Genomic DNA, 22,108 nt, shown 5'->3' on the forward strand with positions numbered 1-22,108 from the left:
CTCTCGCTTGTCAAACCGGATATGCGGTCGCATCGGTTTTTCAAGGACAACCCGAGTTAGTCTGGTTTATTAGCTACATTAATTATTTGGGCTGAAAAGAAAACAAAAAAAATGCATTTCTTGACCTACATTGGATGGTTTAAGCATGTTTAATAACTTTTGCTTTACCTGGCATTGGCGATGCACTCCAAGATGGCCTCGTTCCTCCCCATGGTCACGCTTGTGTTCTTTGGGGGGATGATAATGGCGGGGGCAATGGGGTCTGCAGGTCCTCCCACATCTATCACACACACAGGTAAAAATCTGTAAAGAATATTCATGCATCGGCCGTGCCCCAGTGAGCATGACTACATACATGCAGCCTGACATTTAGTCGCTATTCCCAGCAGCTATTAACAACTCCTGTCTTTCCTTTGGAGGGTTTTTTTCTCCTTCCCTGCTCCTCATCCTCGTTGTCGTACACACAGCATTTCCTGAGCGCAGTGTTAGGCCAGGTGTTAGAAGCCATTATGTAGCATAATTGAGACAAACACAGGAGGCGATTAAATGCAGCACCATCACTCAGCGCTTTCAGCAAGCCTCCAACCGACCATCGATTCACTGCCCTCAATCAGTGATCTCTCGCCCAATCTCATCTCATTTTCCAGCATCTCCCTAGAGTGCCAGTCAGCATGGGCCCCCAGCGTGCTGCCTTTGAGGGACCGTGTGCATATGTGTTAAGTTTGGTGCAAAGGGATACTTAGGTTAAACGGTACCATAAGCTTTTGTATAGTTCTTATGGTTATTTTCTCACCCTTTTTAGAATGTTTGTGGATATAGAGGATCTTTGACAGCACGGCACTCCTGCTGCATAGACAATGGGAGTCTGTACTAGGTCATTCGTATTAGTTTTAGTAAACTAAAACTAGGGATAGGAGCTTCTTGGGCACATCACCGGTCTTTGGGGTCAGAATTGTTGTTGGTTCATGGGGCTCATTTAGTCGTGCACAAAACATCATAAAGTTCTGTAAATGATGTTGATGTATTGTGTCAGGTGCTCACGTTGGTCTTATAACATGTTTAGATGAACACATGCCACATGAACGAAACACAGTCTTAAGAGTGTTTGTTGGTGACACAACAAAAACGTTTCAGTTGACACGACGGCCTGGCAGGCAGACAGTAATGAATGTGGCGCAGTTCATAAACTCTCACTGTTGAGAAGAGCTCAAGTGTGTAATCTCCTAATTAAATGCGAGGGAGAAGGGAGGGGTGAGGGGGAAGACAACAAGGAGTTGACCCGCGTTGTAAAGTCTTACTTATTCATGTCACCATTTTGTTTACACCTGTTCGTGTCAAAAAGAGTGACTTAGGTCTAATGTTCTTCACGCATCCATAGATACAAGTCATAAAAAAGCAGCATGTTTTCCCACAGCCTCATTTGTATGCTGTCTTTTGTGTGAACGCCACTCCCTCCAATGCATATTTGCATTCTTATCCTCTACAGAATTCCTAAAATGAACAAATGCAGCAGTAAAAACTTGGATTGACTTTTAGATGTGTGATGTAGAAGGTCAGGTCTGGTGATTTGCGCTGATCTCTGAGCTCCACACATGACTGCATCATGCACACTCTGCCATGAATTACAAATGAATCACCGCCCCATTGCTAAAAGTGCAAGTCAACTACCACAACATTATACTATATACAGTATGTACAGTCCCTGGACATGCCAATAGGTACACTCTACCTACATCCAGGATACATTCTGCTTTTACTGACTAAAATGCATGTTAATTGACAACCACAATATATGCCATCCTACCCTCGGCCATCTCTGTGTGGAGTTTGCATGTTCTCCCCGTGCATGCGTGGGTTTTCTCCGGGTACTCCGGTTTCCTCCCACATTCCAAAAACATGCTAGGTTAATTGGCCACTCCAAATTGTCCATAGGTATGAATGTGAGCGTGAATGGTTGTTTGTCTATATGTGCCCTGTGATTGGCTGGCGACCAGTCCAGGGTGTACCCCGCCTCTTGCCCAAAGACAGCTGGGATAGGCTCCAGCACCCCCCGCGACCCTCGTGAGGAAAAGCGGTAGAAAATGAATGAATGAATGAATCAAATGTCCTCATGCATTCCAACCCACATGTATATGAAAACACAATGAGAGCACTGCCAGCGACCGTAAAGTGGGACATAGACCACTGACAGCAGGTCAAAAGGTGCGAGTGGATGTTGGATTGTCTTTTAAACAACACTTGAGTGGTCAAAAAAATTGTAGTCTGATTTGGGGCTTTGTAATTATTCTTTTTTGTTGGATTTCTTTATTTTAATTATAACTAGGTGCAGTTTATTATGCATATAATTGAATTATTTTGTGCATTATTTTATGCAAATTATATATTTAGATATCAAACTTACTTTTTGCAAATTTAGTTCAAATGAAATATGTATTCTTTGAAATAATAATTATTTAATTTTATTTTTGTTAATTATACATTAATACACAGTTTTAATTTTAATTTAAATTGTTACACTGTACTGAACATCATTTATTATTTATTATTGAATATCATTTATTTTGTGCAGTGTATTATAAGTGAAAAGACAATTTCTTTGTGCAATTTATGTTGAGAGAAATCAAAAATTAACTGAAGAAGCCTTGCATTGTGGGAAGTTGAGTGTCTCTCTCTTCCCTCTCTGTGTCACCCATTGTCTTCTGCGTCCTGATCGCACAAAAGGTTGTACTTCTGGACATGCCAAACTAATGTCAAAGTTACACGGTTACATAATAAATCTGGAGGACTGCAACAAGAAGAGTCCAACAAGAAGAATATGTTTTAACAGTGATACAAAAAACTACAGTACAGTGGAACGGCACCAGGACAAAAAAGGCATGGTCACAGGAGTGAGATATACCTGAATCACTTGGTTGATCATTAAAATTAAAATGAAGGTTTGAGCTTTTTTGCAGCCTTAAAAACATTTGCGGATTTCACTTTTTTGGGAACTCCGCGATAAACGAAGGGACACTGCATATAATTTATTTTGTATGAAATGTATTTTATAAGTTATTTCATGCAAAGTGGATTTCAGATTTAACACTAAGTGTGCAATGTAAATATAGTTGGGATCAGTAAGCAGATAGTTAACAGCCCAGTGTTTGTAGTTTGAAGTGTAAAACATGTTTACATAAGCACCACCAATCTTTGCAGGAGAGTGTGTCCTGTTGTTTACGCGCGAGGGCCCCCTGCTGTCTGTCTATGATTAGTCATTCCCTGTTGAACACGGCAACCATATCAATCTGTGGAAAAGTGAAATCTCGCTATTGAAAACCACTGAGTTATAAAGCATGCATAGCACCAGTGAATACAGCCTACACACATCATCAACAACATGCCGGTGAGTGGGCAAATAGACTCGCGTGCACGTGTACTTACTCTCCACAATGAGTGTGACGGGTTGACTGGTTTTGTTCTCCCCATTCTTGTCATTGACAGCCTGGGCGTAGTAGCGTCCTGCGTCGGGCGCCACCATGGACAGGATGACCAGGGTGTTGTCCAGGGTGATGGCCCTAAGGAAAAAAATGTTAGCTTAGCATATTTTGCACTGTGGCGTTTGGAGTGCTGCCACATCAAAAAACTTGGTTAAGTTTGTAATACTTGTTATGATCTCTCTTGCTGCTCAGCTGCCGCCTGTCTGCTGTGCGTTTTATTAATGTTCAACTTCACTCCATATGCTGTTCCCAAGGCGCAATGAATGCACCATCATTATTTAGCATTTCATATTGAATACGGACGGAAACTGTGAGGCACATACAACTACTAGTAAAACAGCATGGACGTTCGCACGCAAGCAGCTGTGAGGAAGTTTCTATGTTTAACCCACCCGTAATGTTTAAATGGTATGTTTGGAAACACTACGGATTCTCAAAGAACGGCGGAAAGCTCCACAAAACGTCCGTCATTTGCAAAGAATGCCACGAAGCCGTACAACGGCAGCACTACAAACATGCAGACCCCCTTAAAAAGGGGACACCACAACACGGACAAGTCTACCCCCACCGCCCCGCCCGGACACCGGGGAAGAACCAAGCAAATCAGGTCAGAACAAGTGGATCTTCCACTGCTTTCCAAATTGTCCAGGAGCTATTTGTCCGTCCCTGCAACAAGTGCCCCCCACCCCCGTGTGTGTTCAGCACAGCAGGTGACATTAGAACAGCAGAGCAGTTGGCTTCTTCCTGAATTGTGAAACAATTTTAAAAGGGTAGAAGTTGTTTTCCACTTTCTGCTCCTCACTACTGTATTAGCCTAGCTGCTAGTGCATTCATATTAGCAGTATATTTAGCAGAGAGGAAAATAAACAAACATTGATTGCACTGTTGAAAGTGTCACTTCGTTGTTGCTGTACTGTACTTTTTACAGCAGTAATTATTGTAGAATTGTTTTACTCCACCACTGAACCACTGATATTGTAATTGCATAGCCAATGTGAAAGTGGGAGGAAAGTTGTTTTTGAAAAGTTGTTGCTGTCTTAAGATGGCAAAAAGAATGATCAAGAAGTGGTGTATAGTAAAAAAACAAACAAACGGCACTTTAGTTGAATTTACTGCCAAGTGCCTAGAGGGAATAAAGCCAAATCCTTTTTGTAGGACCATACTGAATTCCATTTTTTCCCTTTGCTTATTTGCATCATGTTGAATTATATCATATCGCAAGAAATTGCTCCATATCATATCAGATTGCATTGATTTGAGCTAAATGATTATCGCATCGCATCGTATCACATCATATTGCATCGCATCGTATCACATCATATTGCATCGCATCGTATCGCATCGCATCGCATCGTATTGCATCGTATCGCATCGTATTGCATCGTATCGTATCGTGAAGAAGGTGAATCGTATCGCATCATATCGCCAGAAAATTCCATGTATCGTTAAAGTATCGTATCGCTGGCAGTGCATCGAGATGTGTATCGAATCGTCCTCAGTGCTGAGATTCACACCCCTAGTCTCTATGTGTGTCGAGGTTTTCTGGTCTTTAGTATTTCTTGCTACTGTATTTCCCCTGCTTGGCATCTAGCTGCAGCGTAGTGTTTTTTTGTGTCACAGTATTCGCTTTGATTTCTGCTTGGTTCTCGGCAGCACCTTGTTAGTAGTTTTCTCCTGCTAAGCATTTTTCTAGCAGAGTTTCTGGTCACCCTTTTTTTGTGGCTTTGCCTTCTATTTTTGTTGGACTATTTAAATGTTTGTGTATACATATTTTGTTCCACACCCTGCCTTGACCTCTCTGCATTTTGGGACACAGACACCAGCTAACGGCATTCGTGACACTATTATTAATAATAGGATGTTTCCTTGAACAATATTAATAATACACCATCATGGTTTTCGTATATTTTGTCAGAGTGGCAACATTATTTTTGCCTCATAAAATATTACTTTAGCCTTAGAATGTCAAGAGTTTGATTATTGTGTGATTAACCTTTTTTCTTGTAAAAGTATGATTTTATTTTTGTAATATTACTAGTTAATCCTGGTATAGTATGTTTTTTCTGTATAGCCTCATTCTACAACTTAACTATGTTTTCTAATTAAAAAATTTTTTTTATTCTTTTCAGTGTAACTAAAACTTGTTGGTGCTTTTGCAGTGTGCAGCAGTACACATAAATAGATGACTGCAACAGATGGTCCCTAATTGGCCAAGCAGATGAAGTCCCCAATTATGCAACACACACATACAGTATAGCTGAAAATTACACTTGCAAAATCCAACCTCAACTCTGATGGATTGCATTAACACCACCACCAAATGTCTTCTTGTTTCCATTTTCATTCTATTTTAAATAATTCTGCCAAGAAGAAGAATAGGTGCATCCATAAGTATTGCAGTCTATCCTTTTAAATTGTTTGTGTGTGTGACAGCAGATTCTCACACAAGGATGGCTGGATGGTGTTTATGGCTGACGGTCTCATGTGAGAGAAGCCCATTAAATGAGAGCTGACGCTAAGCACACAGACAGATTAGCCTTGACAAAACTGCCAGCATCTGCTTGATCTGTGCAGGATAAACAAACACACACACATACGTATATAGATACATATACATATACATATAAGGCCATGGAAATCAATGCGTCTTAACACAAAGCAAACAAACAGGCGCGAGATGTGTCATGTCTGCATGATCACACACAGCATTCAACTTCACTTCCAGTAAAAGTAAGTCATCTTGCTCATCATCACAGTTGTCCATCATTGTCATCTTGCAGGCTAAAGAAGCTGCTCTCCAAGCAAAGAGGATGCTCAAACTCCTGGTGTCATTTAAAGACTGCACGCCTGCATGTTGAATAAATAATGCATGAGGAGCCACGTGGACAAAATGAATCTCAGGTGATTGCTGCCTTCACCGTGACTCTTCAGGAAGATTGCCTAAACCCAGCAAACAAACTTATGCCAGGACACAGATTAGATGAAATTCTCTCTCTCTCTCTCTTATACACACACACATACACACACACACACAAACCAACCCAAGGGTTAGAGCTGTCAGTCAAAAAGCAACAATGGAGGAGGCACTTTCGTTCAGTTTGGTCTAATTGGGTCCCTTGCGGCTCTGTATGTGTCTACCCTTTAATCAGAACCATATCACTTTATTGTAATATTACAAGCTAATTCTGAAAATGATTTTTATTCCTAATGATATCCATGTAACATTATAGGTAACAAAGTTCTGGCGATATGTAATCAAACTGACCTTGATGAATGTCAAGGCCTCTGAAACCAGCCCTGACACTTCTTTGTGATTATCCCTTTTCCTTTAGAGCAGGGGTCGGTAATCTTCACCTTCAAAGGAGCCATTTTTCCTGAACTATTTAGGACTTTTTGAGTTGTTCCCGTATTTGTGTAAAATGAAAACAAAATGTAGCCAACATTAACATAGAGTTCACACATCTGCATATCAGTGCTGTCTACTCAGTACGGCTTAAATCACTTGACTCATCACAGGCAATTCAAAGCTTTCCCTGAATTAATGTCATCAGTTTGTCTACTTGTGAGGCTTGCTGCCGTTCTATTGTCCTGTCCTTGACAGCGTGTGCAGAAAGAGGCATTTCTGAATTTCTGAATTTTCTGAATTGTTTATTTATTTTTTTATTTGGATAATAGATCCTCTTATATTTTTTATAAACAATTCTTTCATCTACAGCACGCTGTGTTGGTGTATTTCTACATCACATTAAGTACACATTCCTTCCAGGCCCAAATGAACATATTTTGCACTTTCAATGTTAGGATAAGCGGTAGAAAATGAATGAATGTATTTGATGCCGTCGTATGACTCTACATGTCCAACACTCACATTGCAAAAGTGAAGAGGAAAAGTCATCTACCTAACAAACAAATATACGACTGAAAATACACTCCTTATCATATGAAGCAGTACAGACGTCCTCACTGACTCTCCTAATCGAGTATGTCAGATTTTACTGTGCTTTCTCCTGAGAATTGTTACATTCCTACTGAGAAATCTACGCATGTATGTACATACTATGTATGTGTGTATGGAGTGGAATAACCACCACCAAGAGTGGCTGCCTCTCAAGCAGCTCTGTTTGTTTATTCAAGGACATCTTTACCTGCCGTGAAAGTGACGTTGAGCATCAGTGTGATTTCCTGTCCACCCATTGATATGTGAAGCGTCCGCACCGCGGCTAAGATGAAAGTCCAGTAGCGAGCAAGGAAATGGAGATTCAAGGTTCTATTATCAAGAGAATTATCTTCAGAGACTTGAGAGACTCATCACCTGCGCAAGGATGGGGTTTAAGCCCCCCAAGTCAAGGTCCATGGTGCTGAAGAAGGGGAGAGTGATTGACAAGTTCCGGTTTTCCATCTCAGGAACCGCAACCAGCATCCCAACCAGCACGGAGAAGTCCAATGAACAACTTGGCATCTGACTCACTAAGGTTGACAAGTCTGGTCTGCCTGGTAGGTTTAAAGCCTGGATCTACCAGCGTGCCATCCTCCCCGAACATTGTGGTCGATGCAGTCCCAATGACTCCACTTGAGTCCCTCAAAAAGAAGATCAGTGGCTTTCTTTGAAAGTGGCTGGGTCTTCCACATAGTCTCACCAGCACTACACTGTATGGAACGAGTAACATCCTCCAGCTGCCCTTCAGTGGCCTCACTGACTAATTCATGGTGATACTCACCAGAGAAGCCCTACAGTATAGGGGCTCCGGGGACAGCAATGAATCATCAGCTGGCATTGAGGTGAGAACAGGGAGGAAATGGAAGGCTGGAAAAGCAGTGGAGATGGCAGAGTCACGCCCGAGACAAAAGGCACTGAGGGGCACCATGGGCTTGGGATACCTTCCAAAGGCCTTGGTCAGCCAGGTTTATGGCAAGAGAGAGGCTGGAGAACATTCTATGAGGCTACAGAAGTCGACTGTAGGGGTTTTGCAGGTCGTCACTTTGCAAAGTCCTTAGTCCTTTAGGCATCGTCAGGGCAGCCAAGAAGAGAGCCATCCAATCCACAAGCGAAGCCTCAGAGAAGGCCACTAGGTGGTTTTGGATTAAGAGGACTAATCTATGGACTGCTACTGGAATGCAAGACAGGACTTGATCAACCCTGGTTGGGTCGCCTGGGTGAGGGTCAATGATGTTGCGAGACCCGAAACAACCTAATGATCCCAGGATACATCACTGAGGATGCATCCCAATGCATCCGTGAGATGTTTCTTGAACTGTATAACATGTTTGTTCTTCTAAATATATGACCTTATTCTTTCTTGTATTACTCTGACTCAGTAAATAAACTCAATAAAACTCAGTTTTATTATCTTTATTATTATAATGACTATAATTGACTTACTTAAGTTATTTTTTTATTTTTTACAACTTAATTATTTTGTTTGATTGTTGATTTATTTTTTTTATGTATTTAAGTATGAATTTAATTATTTATTTAATTTTATTTCTTTCCATTTCTGGAAGTAAACAGTTTTTAATTGTTATTTTATAACTTTTTAGGTTTTTTGTCAAAATATTTGAAATATTTTCTTGTAAAAAAATTAATACCTGCACTATTGCAATTTCTTTCTTGTAAAAATATGAATTTATTCTTGCATTATTCTGATTCAATATGATTGCACTATCCCTATTCAATTGGCGTAATTAATCAAGTTCTCATTTCATATGCATCTATATGTGTGTTTGTGCTTTCTCATTTCTTTTTTTTCCCCTCCCTTCGCCAAGTCCTACCACACGAGGACAGGAAAGGATGAGAGCTGTCAGTCAAACATGGCATGACTTGTCCAATTTGGTCTAATTGGTTCCCCTACTGCCCGCTGTGTGTCTGGCCTTCAACCGTTGCCCTTGCAAAGTCAATAGGTGTGATATAATAACCTCCTTTATCATTCACTCAGAGGACATGCAGTGTAACAACATAATTCCTTCATCTTACGCAAACGTGCCTCTCTTGCACACACATACACTTCCTGCTGAGAGGGCGCTGCTGTGCTTACATGCGACTGCTGGAAGGGATCTTGCGTCCGTCCCTGAACCATGTGATCTGAGGCTTGGGGAAGCTGTGGATACGCGGGGCATGGATGAGAGCGCCGTCACCTTGGGACACGGTTTGAGTCCTCTCGCTTTCCACAAAGTTGCTCATGTCTAAATGAAAGTAGAGAGAGAAAAAAAGCAAAGTTAGAAGATCATAGTACTTACTGCTACTCAGCCATTCACATTGCAATGTCATCCCCTTTGCTGATCACAGCCACGAGGGGGCATTTTTTAACCTTATCTTGGGGTTGCTATAATACGTTGTAACAATATGTTGTAACCTTAACTAGCATCCTTGCAAAATAGATTAAGTCTGTTGTGTCCCATACTATAGAGACATATGGAACTGAACATATGGACACTTACAGGCAACCCTCACTTCAGTGCTGCACTGCATGATGGCTCCAACTCGGTTTCTCACAATGCATCGGTAATGGCCAGCATGGGATCGGTCCAGCGAGGGGATCAGGTACCTGCACACACATGCACACACACACATTGATATATGCTGTATACAAGTGTCATTCATCACCATCAGCCAGATTGACAGCGACATTTGTCATGAGTCCGCTTTTATGCTCCACAATCATTATGCTAAATAAACGAATGCAGATGCTTTCTTCTGCAGAAGCACACCTTTAAGTGGCACTTCTCTTAAACGTAAGACATGAGCAGGACTACATTAAGAGCAGATGGTGTTTTGCATTAACGCAGAGCAGTGATTCAATTGCAAAAATACAGTGATTAAATAAACTTGTCTTAGTAATGTTTGAGTAATTTCCTTAGTTTCTGCATTGTCCTAGTTAGTGGGCATGACTTGCACGTGCACATTTTGTATTGGTTCATGGAGCAGGTAAAATTGCACCGAATGAACCTGATAATTTTGTTGATATAAAACCATTTTTTCGGAAATAATCTATTTGAGTGTCATTCTGTTACCATTAAGTATAGACACTTGTTTAAGTGATTCTGAACTGTGTGTAAAAAGAAGTTAACATGTAAAAAAAAAACGATGTATGTTGATTGTTTGGGAAGTTTGGGAAGTAAGAAGTAAATGTGAAATTGTCACCATTAACCACAGTCTATGCTGACATTTTACGTTCTTACCATGCAAATGTAAAAAGAGGTTAACCACTTTCCATATTCATGTGCACAAATAAAAAAAAAAACAAGTCCGTTTTTTCTAATGACATAAAGGGTGATATACAATGTAGATGGGCTTCACACTCATCATTGCCACCCCCATCATGTTCACCCCCACCCCGCTTCCCCCTATGGTGCAATTCTGCATGATGGTGGTGGGGGTCTGATTAAATGGATTCCAGTTGGCTTCTTAGATCAAGGCTGGGGAAGAATAACAAGCAGAGAGGGGGGGCTGGCCGGTGAGAGAGGCGAGCCAAATGCTGAGAAACAGAAAAAGGCAAAAAAAAAAAAACAGTTGGACAGAAGCAAGGTTTGTGGGATGCCAAGGTGTGCATGAGGTTTGTGATAGCAATCAGATGGTGCCACCTGAGGGGGGCTCGTACATGTCTTCATCAGGACAGACGGCAGGTAGCATCCAGTGCACAAAACACATTGTTAGCACAGGTGGGGGACTCTTTTTGAAGTAATTATGCATTCTCCCGAGGGGAAGTTGATGATATCTATGTTAAGATAGGCAGTGGGCTGCATGTGACAGTGCAAATGATTAGTTACTTTTAGAATGAGTCAGTTGGAGTCTGATATGACATATATGCAGATGTGTGGACTCTATGTTAATGTTGGCTACATTTTGTTTTCATTTTTTGAGACATCAAGATTTTTTTGGTCATTATGTTATCAGAAGTACATACAACTAATAACAGAAAGCTGAAGACTGTGTGGTTTGTTGCAGATAGAATTTTGACGACACTCAACTCAAAAGGGAGGATGATGCATGAGACTGGGTCTATGAGAGATTTTAATATTAATTTTAAAGGGGACCTACTATGCTTGTTTCCCCTTTCTGACCTATAAATGTTGTATTCCAGTGTTAAATGATGCCAAAGTGTGAGATAACACATTTATTTCTACAGTTCTACAGTTATATATTTAGAAGTTTACACATTTAGAAGTGAGCCCTGAAAGATGTTTTGGATGGCTCTGCACGCTCGGTTTTACAGAGTTTTTTTCCAACACACAGTTCTACTGGTGTCAATGTGATGTGAACTTCCTTACATGGGCTACAGATTGCCTGCACTCAGTGAACGAGGACCTACATAGCCGGAAGTCCTCAGAAGCACTTGGGAGTGTGACCAATCATAATGGAGTGGGTGTAAAGCCGGTAGCAGAGTAAATTAAACAAACACAACACATTGAGTCTGAAGCAGGAAGTCCATGGAAACACTGCAGAAAGAGGTGCAGAATCTGGAGCTAGAAGAGCTAGGAAGCTTTCTGTGCGGGCTATTGTGTGCAGCTGCTCTCTAAAATGTGAAGATGATTGCATTAAAAGACAGTGAAATTGTATTTCTTTGTGGTTGATGTGTTCAGAATTACTGTGACCTTGACATGTGACATTGCTCTTGACACTTTCAAGATTTGGAAGACACTAGGAAGACACTTTCCTAGTTTGATGGTGTTTTGATGAGCTGTATCAGAAATCTCAATTCAATCCTTGTTCTGGGGTCAACTTTGGGATTCAATAACACCACCACCAAGGGGTGATAGTCCATACAAATAATAGGACAGTCAACACAGTAGAGGTGCATGTTTTGACAAACCCAAACAGGTACTGTATCTTTCCCTTGCTTGTGTTATGCTAAGATAACCCCAAAATACTCATGAAAAATAAGGAGTCCATCAAGGAGTCAGTGGCCAGTGTAAAAGCATATTAGCGCTGACGAAGCAAAGCAAGCAGCACGTTGGCCCAATCTGATGAAAAATAAGCTTTGTGTGATTTTTGTTGCCACAACAACCAACAGCACAAGCTGCAAATGTAAGCTGTAAATGTAAATCTCATGCATGTTGAATGCAACACCAGACACAAATCTGCATACATTTGACAAGCCTCTTGACGCAAGATGTGATTGGGATGAATTCATAAGAGATGAAATGTTAGCGATTAGTTACAATTAAATGCAGGCGCAGGGAACTATTAACAGCAAGTGAATAGTAATAAGCATTTTTTTTTAATCTTCAGAGGCTCATATAGTCGTTTCAACAATGTTTGAGGTCCCGCAGTAGTGTTTTGAAAGTATGTTGTCCAAAATGGAGCCTTGATGCTTGAATTTGGACAGCTCAGTAACATGCAGTTTTGGGGGTCTGTAGTTTGAATGCCAATGAGCTGTGTTTGTCCACACCTGCCTCTGTCTCACTTTTTACATATACACTGCACTCATGTGACAATCCTGAGGGCCAGAAAGAAGTATGCAGGCTCCAGAGCCTTTTCTATTCGGGCTCCAATACCGTGGAATGCCCTAGCTCAGGGGTGGGCAAACTTTTTGACTCGCCGGCCGCATTGATTTAACAAAATTGACGGGGGGGGGGGGGGGGGGGCATACTATACATTTTACACGTAACAGTCCACCTGGAATTATTGTATCTATAAAAATGTCATGCAATCTGCTATATGTCCCCTTTTCAAGAAGCTTTTTGTAAACAGACCACATCAAATAACAAAATTGATCAAACAGCTACTTAAACCATCAAAAAGTTGGCTCAAGTCATGATCCCAGGTTGCATATTATTAATAATAATAATACACTTTATTTGTATAGCACTTTTCAAAATACTCAAAGACGCTTTACAGAAAAATGGACTTGAATAAAAGCAAGTAAACAGAGTAAAAGATACATTAAAATACAACATTCATTCGTTTATACGCAGTTAAAACATGGGTAAAAGCAGGGCACAGCAGTCAAGTATAAAAGTTCATTCATTCATTCATTTTCTACCGCTTTTCCTCACGAGGGTCGCGGGGGGTGCTGGAGCCTATCCCAGCTGTCTTCAGGCGAGAGGCAGGGTACACCCTGGACTGGTCGCCAGCCAATCACAGGGCACATATAGACAAACAACCATTCACACTCACATTCATACCTATGGACAATTTGGAGTCTCCAATTAACCTAGCATGTTTTTGGAATGTGGGAGGAAACCGGAGTACCCGGAGAAAACCCACGCATGCACGGGGAGAACATGCAAACTCCACACAGAGATGGCCGAGGGTGGAATTGAACCCTGGTCTCCTAGCTGTGAGGTCTGCGCGCTAACCACACGACCCTGTGCCGCCAGTATAAAAAGTTAGACATTAAAAACAGATTTAAAGAGGTGGGTTTTTAGTTGTTTTTTGAAACTGGGAAGGTCAGGGCAAACACGCAGCGAATGGGGCAAAGAGTTCCAGTAGGGTGGGGGCAGCAATGGAGAAGGCCCTGTCACCCCATTAAGTTTAAATGAAATACTTTGGAAAGAACGGGCGGGCCGTATTCTAACACTTGGCGGGCCGGATGTGGCCCCCGGGCCGTAGTTTGCCCACCCCTGCCCTAGCTCCAGATATTAGAGCTGCTACATCAGTAGAAATGTTCATGTCCCCACTTAAGACTTATTTTTACACTTTTACACATTGAGTTAATAGTATTCCTGGCCTGTTTGACTGCCTTTTGTGATTGTGGGCTACAGTATATAAATAAACTTGACTTGAAACTAGACTTGAATACATACAATACTCACATACAGCAACGTGACATTAAAGGGTGGAACAAGAGGACGTAACAGCAGGATTGTCAGTTAACAGCTAGTGCCACCATCCCATTTTAAACACCAACATTAAGCTAGGTTGTACTATGAGCTGTGGAAAAAAATAAATGATCAGACGTACAGCTCCCACAGCTGTAGTTGACTGATGGAGAGTTGGCCGGCTTTAGTAAAGATGTGTAGTGAAGCTTTTGTTTTTTTAATTGTTTTGGTACACGAGGTAAAAGCAACCGTTTGAGCGTCTCGTCTCTTAAAAAGTGGAGCAAACAAGTGAGGAAGATTTTTTTTTCAGGTTTGGTTCTCATAAATAGGCTCTTGGAACACATGCTACTGTCAGACAAGTCAATTTTGTATAAAAGGGGACCTCAGACAGTGAGGGATGATTGCTTACCTGTATTCCAAGGAGAAGCGTGTCAGCTCGGTGCCATTGTAGATCCATTTGAACTCTAGGGGCCAGCTGCCCTCAGCCATGCAGGTGAGGACAAGCCGGTTGCCCTCTAGATGAACCTGGGTCTGAGGAGGCTCCATCTTGAAATAAGGTGGCACATCATCTACTAGACACAGAAAGTGGGTACAGGGTAAGTCGCTGGTAAAAGTAACACACACGACGTAGCAATTCACAGGAAATGAGGTTCTCAAAGAGAGCCGTTTCCATTCCCTCCACTTGACCTTGAAGGTCAACAGAGGAGCCTGCTCGGAACACGTTGTTACCGCAAAATGTGGCTTATTCTTTTATTTCAAATGTTCTGGCCAAAGAGAGAGGTGCACAACAGAGGAAGTGTAAATGAACAAGGGCATAGCACTGCATCAGCAAGGCATGCAGAATGGACACACACATTCGAGTTGGCAAGAGGAAGCGGAAAACGCTCACAAAATAATGAAAAAGTAGAACGGCACAGCCTGCACAATTCTAAATTGGATCCAAACCAAATTGTCTGATCCCCACCCTCCATATGTCTACATTTATCATAACACTGAGAAATTACACTTCCACATACAGGACATGGAAATAGTCTTTCATTAGTTGACCAATGAATTGATTGCTGATTAATTAAATCTCAAAGCCATTGATACAAAACGGAATATCAATTACAACACATTCAGGGTTGATCTGTTCATTAATATAACAACAATTCATCTGAAATTACAACTAATAACACTGATTAACTGATTCATTGAATTTAATCTCTATGCTGCATTTTGTTAACATTTATAAAAATTCCTTATTTAATAGATTTGTGACTGGTATTATTGTACTTTTTACGTTAATTGTTTAATTAGTTTTATTTTAGCATACATTTTTCTCATTAAATTTGACCAATTTCAGCAATATAGTCACCCTTCGCCACTTTGCGGTTCAAACACAACATGTCAACACAGGACAGGACGCGCAGCGTGTGTGCCTACCTTTGCAACACACAGAGTCAACTATACAAATACAATTATTAGTTATCTACAGTTAATGATTGGCAACGATTTGAAGAACGTGTTTTCGTCTTGTTGATACTTTTGAAAGCGTTAAGCAAACTTTACGCAAGCTTTACGAAAACCCGGAAGACACCGCTACGGACATTACACGGACTATTATTCTTATTTACCCCCCCTCAAATCGCTGACTAGTGAAACGAGAATGCCTAGTGGAAGAAGCAATACACGGGACAAAGATAAGGACACGGCAACAGCTGACGACATGGAAGAGATTAAAAAAGCATTGAATTTTATGTCTGGTGAGCTTGCGAAGCTAACATCACAACCGGAACGACTAATTGGACTGGTGGAGGAAGTAAAAACCTTGAAGGCTATGCTAATGGAAAAAGACAGAAGGATTATTGTGCTGGAGCAGAGGGTGGACGAATTGGAACAATACACGAAAAGAGACAACTTGGTACTAACAGGTCTGGAAACGCGACACCGAACTTACGCACGAGCTACAGCTAACTTGGAGACAACTGAAGATGCACCACGGGAAGAACTACTGACACTGGAGCAACAAGTAGTGGGATTTCTACACAGTAAGAACATAAGCATTCAAAGTGCTGATATATCTATCTGTCACGTATTACCCAGAAAGACAGAGAAGGAAAAACCGGCTATCATCGTAAGATTTATCAGTAGAAAGCATAGGAATGATCTGTTAATGCAAGCAAAGAAACTTAAAGGTACAAATGTATACTTAAATGAGCACTTGACAAAGAAAAATGGGGACATTGCACGAGAGGCAAGGATACTAAGAAAACAAAAAAACATTTTCGCAACATGGACCAGAAATGGCAACATATGGATAAGAGAACAAGAAGGGTCACAGCCGAGGATGATAAGAGACTTGAAAGACCTTGAACAATTTAGAAGAAGGAAATGAACAACTGTTGTTATAATTGATTGGAAGACAGGCTACGGACAATATGTTGTGGTGGGATGTTGAAAATGGGCATATATTAGAACATGGATGCATATATAAATATAGATATTGATGTTATGAGTGAAATATATGATGTAAATGAGGGTATGAATAATAGTGCATTAATCCCAAATTATAACGGTGCTTATATGATACACTATGATGCCAATAATGGAACTGAACAATGAATATAGACTTCCCTTCAGTGATTTAGACGATGATGGACTGATTGAGACCGTGGCAGACAGCGTGAGCAGTGAACATCATGATTTTGAACAGCTGAATTTGGAAACCTTTGCATACACTGAACACAAGATGTATGATATAGACAATAGTATTGATTCAGAAAATCATCATTATAACACAATTAACTGTAGCTGTGACTACTACACAGATGAGACATTTACAGAAAAAAAATTAATGGATGGAACCTTTTCAGTCATACACATACAGCAGAAGTCTGAGTAGAAACTTCATCAAAATCAGGGACTATTTAAAACAAATTCCTACCTTTAACGTGATTGCAATATCAGAGACTTGGTTGGACAGTGAGAAAGAAGCTGATGTTAGTTTAGATGGGTATGAATTATTTACCACAAATCGGAGCAATAAGAAGGGAGGAGGAGTTGCCCTATTTGTGAGCAGTGATTTAAAGTATAAAAAAATTGAGCATATGTCAGTGCAAATAGAAAACATCATGGAATGTGTCACAATAGAAATAGATATGGGGAAAACCAGTAATATAATAATAAGTTGCATCTACAGAACACCAGGATCTTGTATAGATTTATTTAATGATAAACTTATTGAAATGTATCATAAGATGAATGATAGAAAAATGGTAATTGTCTGTGGTGACTTTAACATAGATCTATTAAACCCACATAAACACAATAAGACAAAAAGCTATATTGAATCACTGTACAGTGTAAATTTATTCCCTACCATATTAAAACCTAGTAGAATAACAACAGACACTGCAACACTAATAGATAATATATTTACCAATGCAATGGAGAAAAAAATAGTAAGTGGACTTCTTCTTAATGACATCAGTGACCATTTACCTGTATTCATAACAGTACAATGATAATCATAGACAATTAGAAGAGCACAAAAATGACACACAGAGTTTATGGAAAGTGCTTAATAATATCATTAAAAAAGGAGTTACTAAATTATATTATCCTAATTATTTTACTAAAGAGAATCAGCCACATATAACCAAAGCTAATGAAATTACAAATGGTTTTAACAACTATTTTGTGAATATGGGCCATGACTTGTCAAAAGAAATTGTGCACCCAACAGCAACTCAAGATGTAGATGAGAATATTATTAATGTAAATCCAAATACCATCTTCCTCAAGAAAATAACTGAAAGAGAACTTGTGGATGTGGTAAATACATGTAAAAACAAAAAATCAGTTGACTATACTGGCATTGATATGCAATTAATAAAAGAAGTTGTAGATTGTATAGCTACACCTCTGACCCATATCTGCAACCAGTCATTTCAAACGGGCATATTTCCTAATCAAATGAAAATAGCAAAAGTCATTCCAATATATAAAACCGGAAATAAACATATATTCGCTAATTATAGACCCATCTCTATACTTCCACAATTCTCCAAAATCTTAGAAAAACTTTTTAACCATAGACTTGATCACTTTATAGAAACACAAAAAGTACTAACTGAACATCAATATGGGTTCAGATCAAAGCGATCTACGACATTAGCAGTCATGGAACTTACAGAAAAAATAGCGACAGCAATAGATAATAAGGAATACGCAATAGGTATTTTTATGGACTTACAAAAAGCATTTGATACTATTGACCACAACTTATTAATAAAGAAGCTGGAAAGATATGGGATCAGAGGTATAGCACAAAGGTGGTTACACGATTATTTAAATAATAGACAACAATATGTGCAACTAAATGATAGTAAATCTGATCTACTGAATGTGACATGCGGGGTACCACAAGGTTCTGTGCTGGGTCCTAAATTATTTATTATACATATATATGAATGACATCTGTAAAGTGTCTAAGCTGCTACATTTTGTTTTGTTTGCTGATGACACAAATGTATTATGTACTGGTGGGAATCTGAAACATCTCCTGGTTACAGTGCAAGGGAGCTTGGAACCATAAAAAGATGGCTCGCCACAAATAAATTATCATTAAACCTACATAAAACCAAATATATTATATTTGGAAACCATAAAAAAATAAAGCAAACACAAATTAAAATAGAGAATACTGAAATTGAACGTGTAAAGGAAAGCAAATTTTTAGGAATTATTGTAGATGACAAACTAAGCTGGAAATCACATATAAATCATATAAAAAACAAAATATCAAAAGTAATCGCAATACTACATAAACTAAAGTATATCCTCAATAAACATTCTCTACAATTACTATATCACACTTTTATAGAGCCATATATTGTTTATGGCATTGAAATCTGGGGACACACCTACAAAACCATTGCACAACCAATTTACATGATGCAAAAGAGAGTAATAAGGATAATCAATCAAGCTGCTTACCAAGCACCAACAAGTAAGTTATTTTTACATTCGCAAATTGTAAAATTTTATGACCTAATTGATTTCAAAACTGCGCAAATGACGTTTAAGGTAAATAAAAACATGCTCCCAAATGTTGTCCAGGGGATGTTTCAAATTCGTACTAGTCAATATGATCTACGAGGAATGAGTGTGTATGCAAAAGGGAAAGTACGAACAAATGTAAAGCAGAGATGTATGTCAATTAAAGGAGTAGATATATGGAATGATTTAGATTTAAAGATGAAAACTTGTGATACGCTAAATAGATTTAAACAACTATTTATAAACAATCTTATGAGTAAATATGAATTATGAGTACCAGAAAAGCAAGTTGTATACGGTATTGTAAAGACTACATAACAGTTGCTGTGAGCCAAGTTGCAACCATTCCAGTTGTTATGTTCACATCATGGTAACATCATTTATAGGCAGACAACATGGGGGGAGGGTGATGTCGGGCATCTAGGTGAAGCTCTGGGAAGGGCGGGAGTGTGCTGTGGCCTCGTAAAGTGGACCCTGCCTTGTCTGGCCTTCCCTGGCTACTGGGGGTGTGAGCCTGGGTCTCGGGTGCTTCGGCACACTTGCGCGGCTTGCTGCTCTCTGGCTGGGCTGGGGCTTCAATAGCCGCAGATGGCGCTGTGGGCGCCCGGGCTTGGTGGGTGCTTCTTATGGGAGCATTCCATGTGGCCTCACAATACTGAGGTAAATGATGGTTGGACATCGGGTGTCACGTTGACCACATGTTGGTAACATGTCTGTGGCACGAGGAAGAGGTCTGTTGGATAACAGAACAAACAATCCATGCAAATGTAGGCCCGCCCAGGGATCACACATAATTGTGGGTCCAGCTAAAATGGCTTCTTATTGGAGGGCAGCGGGGTGTGCGGGGACTGCTGGGGTGCTGGGCACTCGGTGGGTGCACTTAGGGGCTAGGGGGGTCGGGGCCAGGTGGGTTGACTGGCGGGGTTGGTGGTGTGCTTCAGCAATGTCCTGGGGTTTTGCTGGGGTGTCCGATGTTCCCACTCTTCTTTTGTTGTTTGTCTTATGTAAGATTCTGTGATTATATGTGTGAAAAAAAACAAACAAACAAAAAAAAAAACGTATTGAATTGGTAACTGCTATGGCGTGGAGAAGGGGTAGGATTTAATAAGCTTTGCTTCTTCCTGCTCCTTTTCAGACATGTGTAGTAATGAGGTGTTGTGTATATGCATGTATGTGTATGTGTATGTGTGTATATATATATGTATGTAGATATGTGTGTATGTATATGTGTATGTACGTATATACGTATATATATATATAAATAGATATTGTAAGTGTATATGTGAGAAAGAATAATGTAACATAGTATGCATGTCTGAAATAAATTAAGAAAGAAGAAGAAATTTCACCCAGTCATGTTTTTTTTTTTCCAAAATATATGTTTATATTTATATATGTTGCTTGGTTGAATATGTTGTGTTATTTCATGTTATGTCATGTGTAGAGGGCTCTAATAATGTTAAAAACTGTATTTAGAAGGTAGTAAACGGGTTTTCTATCATGTAACAAAAAAACATTTTAATTATAAATAAGGAATCCTACTTCACTGATCACGGCCAGGTCTGCAACCAATAAAAAGTAATAAACAAGGGAGTGCTACGTATATATTGTGTCCCTTTGTATTTGCTATACTGTACAGTACTTTATTAATCATGTTAAATGTATCAATTAATTAGGTCATAGATTAGTGTCCTTTATTTAAATGTTTTTTATATGATTATTACTTTTGTTTCCAAAAAGTGGCCCGACTTCCTGCTTATTCCTCTAAATATAGCCTCCCGTATACAAGAAGGCAAGTTGAGAAGTAGTGAGAAGGAACTGGAGTGGTAGAAAAAGTTTCCCAGTCTTAACACCTCTTTCTCTGACAGGATGAGTTATGCTCAGTACCTCCTGTTATTTATCTTAATAGTTCTCTAATGCAACCACATTATTCGGGCGTACACAAACACACACACACACACTGAGAAAGGCTTTAAGGTGAAGACAAAGCATTTTCATTTCACTTGATGAAAAAGGCATGATCAGACGTATTGATCCGTCTGCCTCGCCAGCCACGGGCGACACGGTGCTGATCGCTCTAGTGTTTGGTGGAGAGAGTGGAGCCCTTGCTAATGAGACCCCATACGAATAGTGAGCCACTAAGGCCCGGGGCATGCCTGGTTGTGGGGTCCACCAACTGCGCTTGATTGCGGGAAACCTTCTCCACAAACACCCTGAGATTTATGGCTGTAGAAGCAGAGGGCAGTGTGGCGGAATTGGGTGTGTGACAGAGAGAGTCAAACAAAGATAGGGAAGATTGAACCTGATTGTAAATAAGAGTGAATGTACACCTCCTTGCGTTACACCGCCGGTCATGCATGCACACAATTACCCCCAAACACTCCCCTTGGGAAACTGATTAGTGCCTTCATTTTTGTCTTTAGCAACAAAGAAGAGAGTATTTTTTTCTCACCTCTAATTAGCAGTCCATCAAAAAACATTGGCAGTGTCTGTAGGCGGCCTCCTGATGATATTTTTCTATAGCTTCACAAGATGGCAGTATTTGAATTTGAAGTATCATGAGTATCGTTATCTAGCCCCGCATGCCCTTTAAAATGTTGCTGCTCTGCTGTTGGTGTGAACCTCATGTGTGTTACACTTGCTGTACTGTTGTTTCCACTTTCTCATGCACTCTACATCATTATTAAAGTGAAAAGAATTTAAGAACTGCAAAACACTGCATGCTAGCTGTTCTACACTGATTGATTGGAAACAAAAAAAAAACAGGTAAGGATGTCTCCAGGAGACACCACAGGCCTTGGCCTAATGAGCAGGTACTGGCGGAAAGTCTG

The 22,108-nt window shown here is 40.1% G+C and overlaps 1 protein-coding gene across 2 annotated transcripts in view; it reads right to left on the reverse strand.

Moving 5' to 3' along the window:
* Positions 1–22,108, reverse strand: part of LOC131103694 (protein sidekick-2-like) — a 151,033-nt gene that overhangs the window by 39,714 nt on the left and 89,211 nt on the right. For both annotated transcript variants that reach the window (XM_058050159.1, XM_058050160.1), the window contains exons 2-6: positions 14,644–14,806; positions 9,912–10,018; positions 9,509–9,656; positions 3,421–3,554; positions 169–280 (exon numbers count right to left, since the gene is read on the reverse strand). In XM_058050159.1, coding sequence (XP_057906142.1) covers positions 169–280; positions 3,421–3,554; positions 9,509–9,656; positions 9,912–10,018; positions 14,644–14,806 — 664 coding nt within the window. The remainder of the gene's footprint in view (positions 1–168; positions 281–3,420; positions 3,555–9,508; positions 9,657–9,911; positions 10,019–14,643; positions 14,807–22,108) is intronic.

This window comes from Doryrhamphus excisus, chromosome 15, assembly GCF_030265055.1.
Source record: "Doryrhamphus excisus isolate RoL2022-K1 chromosome 15, RoL_Dexc_1.0, whole genome shotgun sequence".
NCBI classification, from domain to species: domain Eukaryota; kingdom Metazoa; phylum Chordata; class Actinopteri; order Syngnathiformes; family Syngnathidae; genus Doryrhamphus; species Doryrhamphus excisus.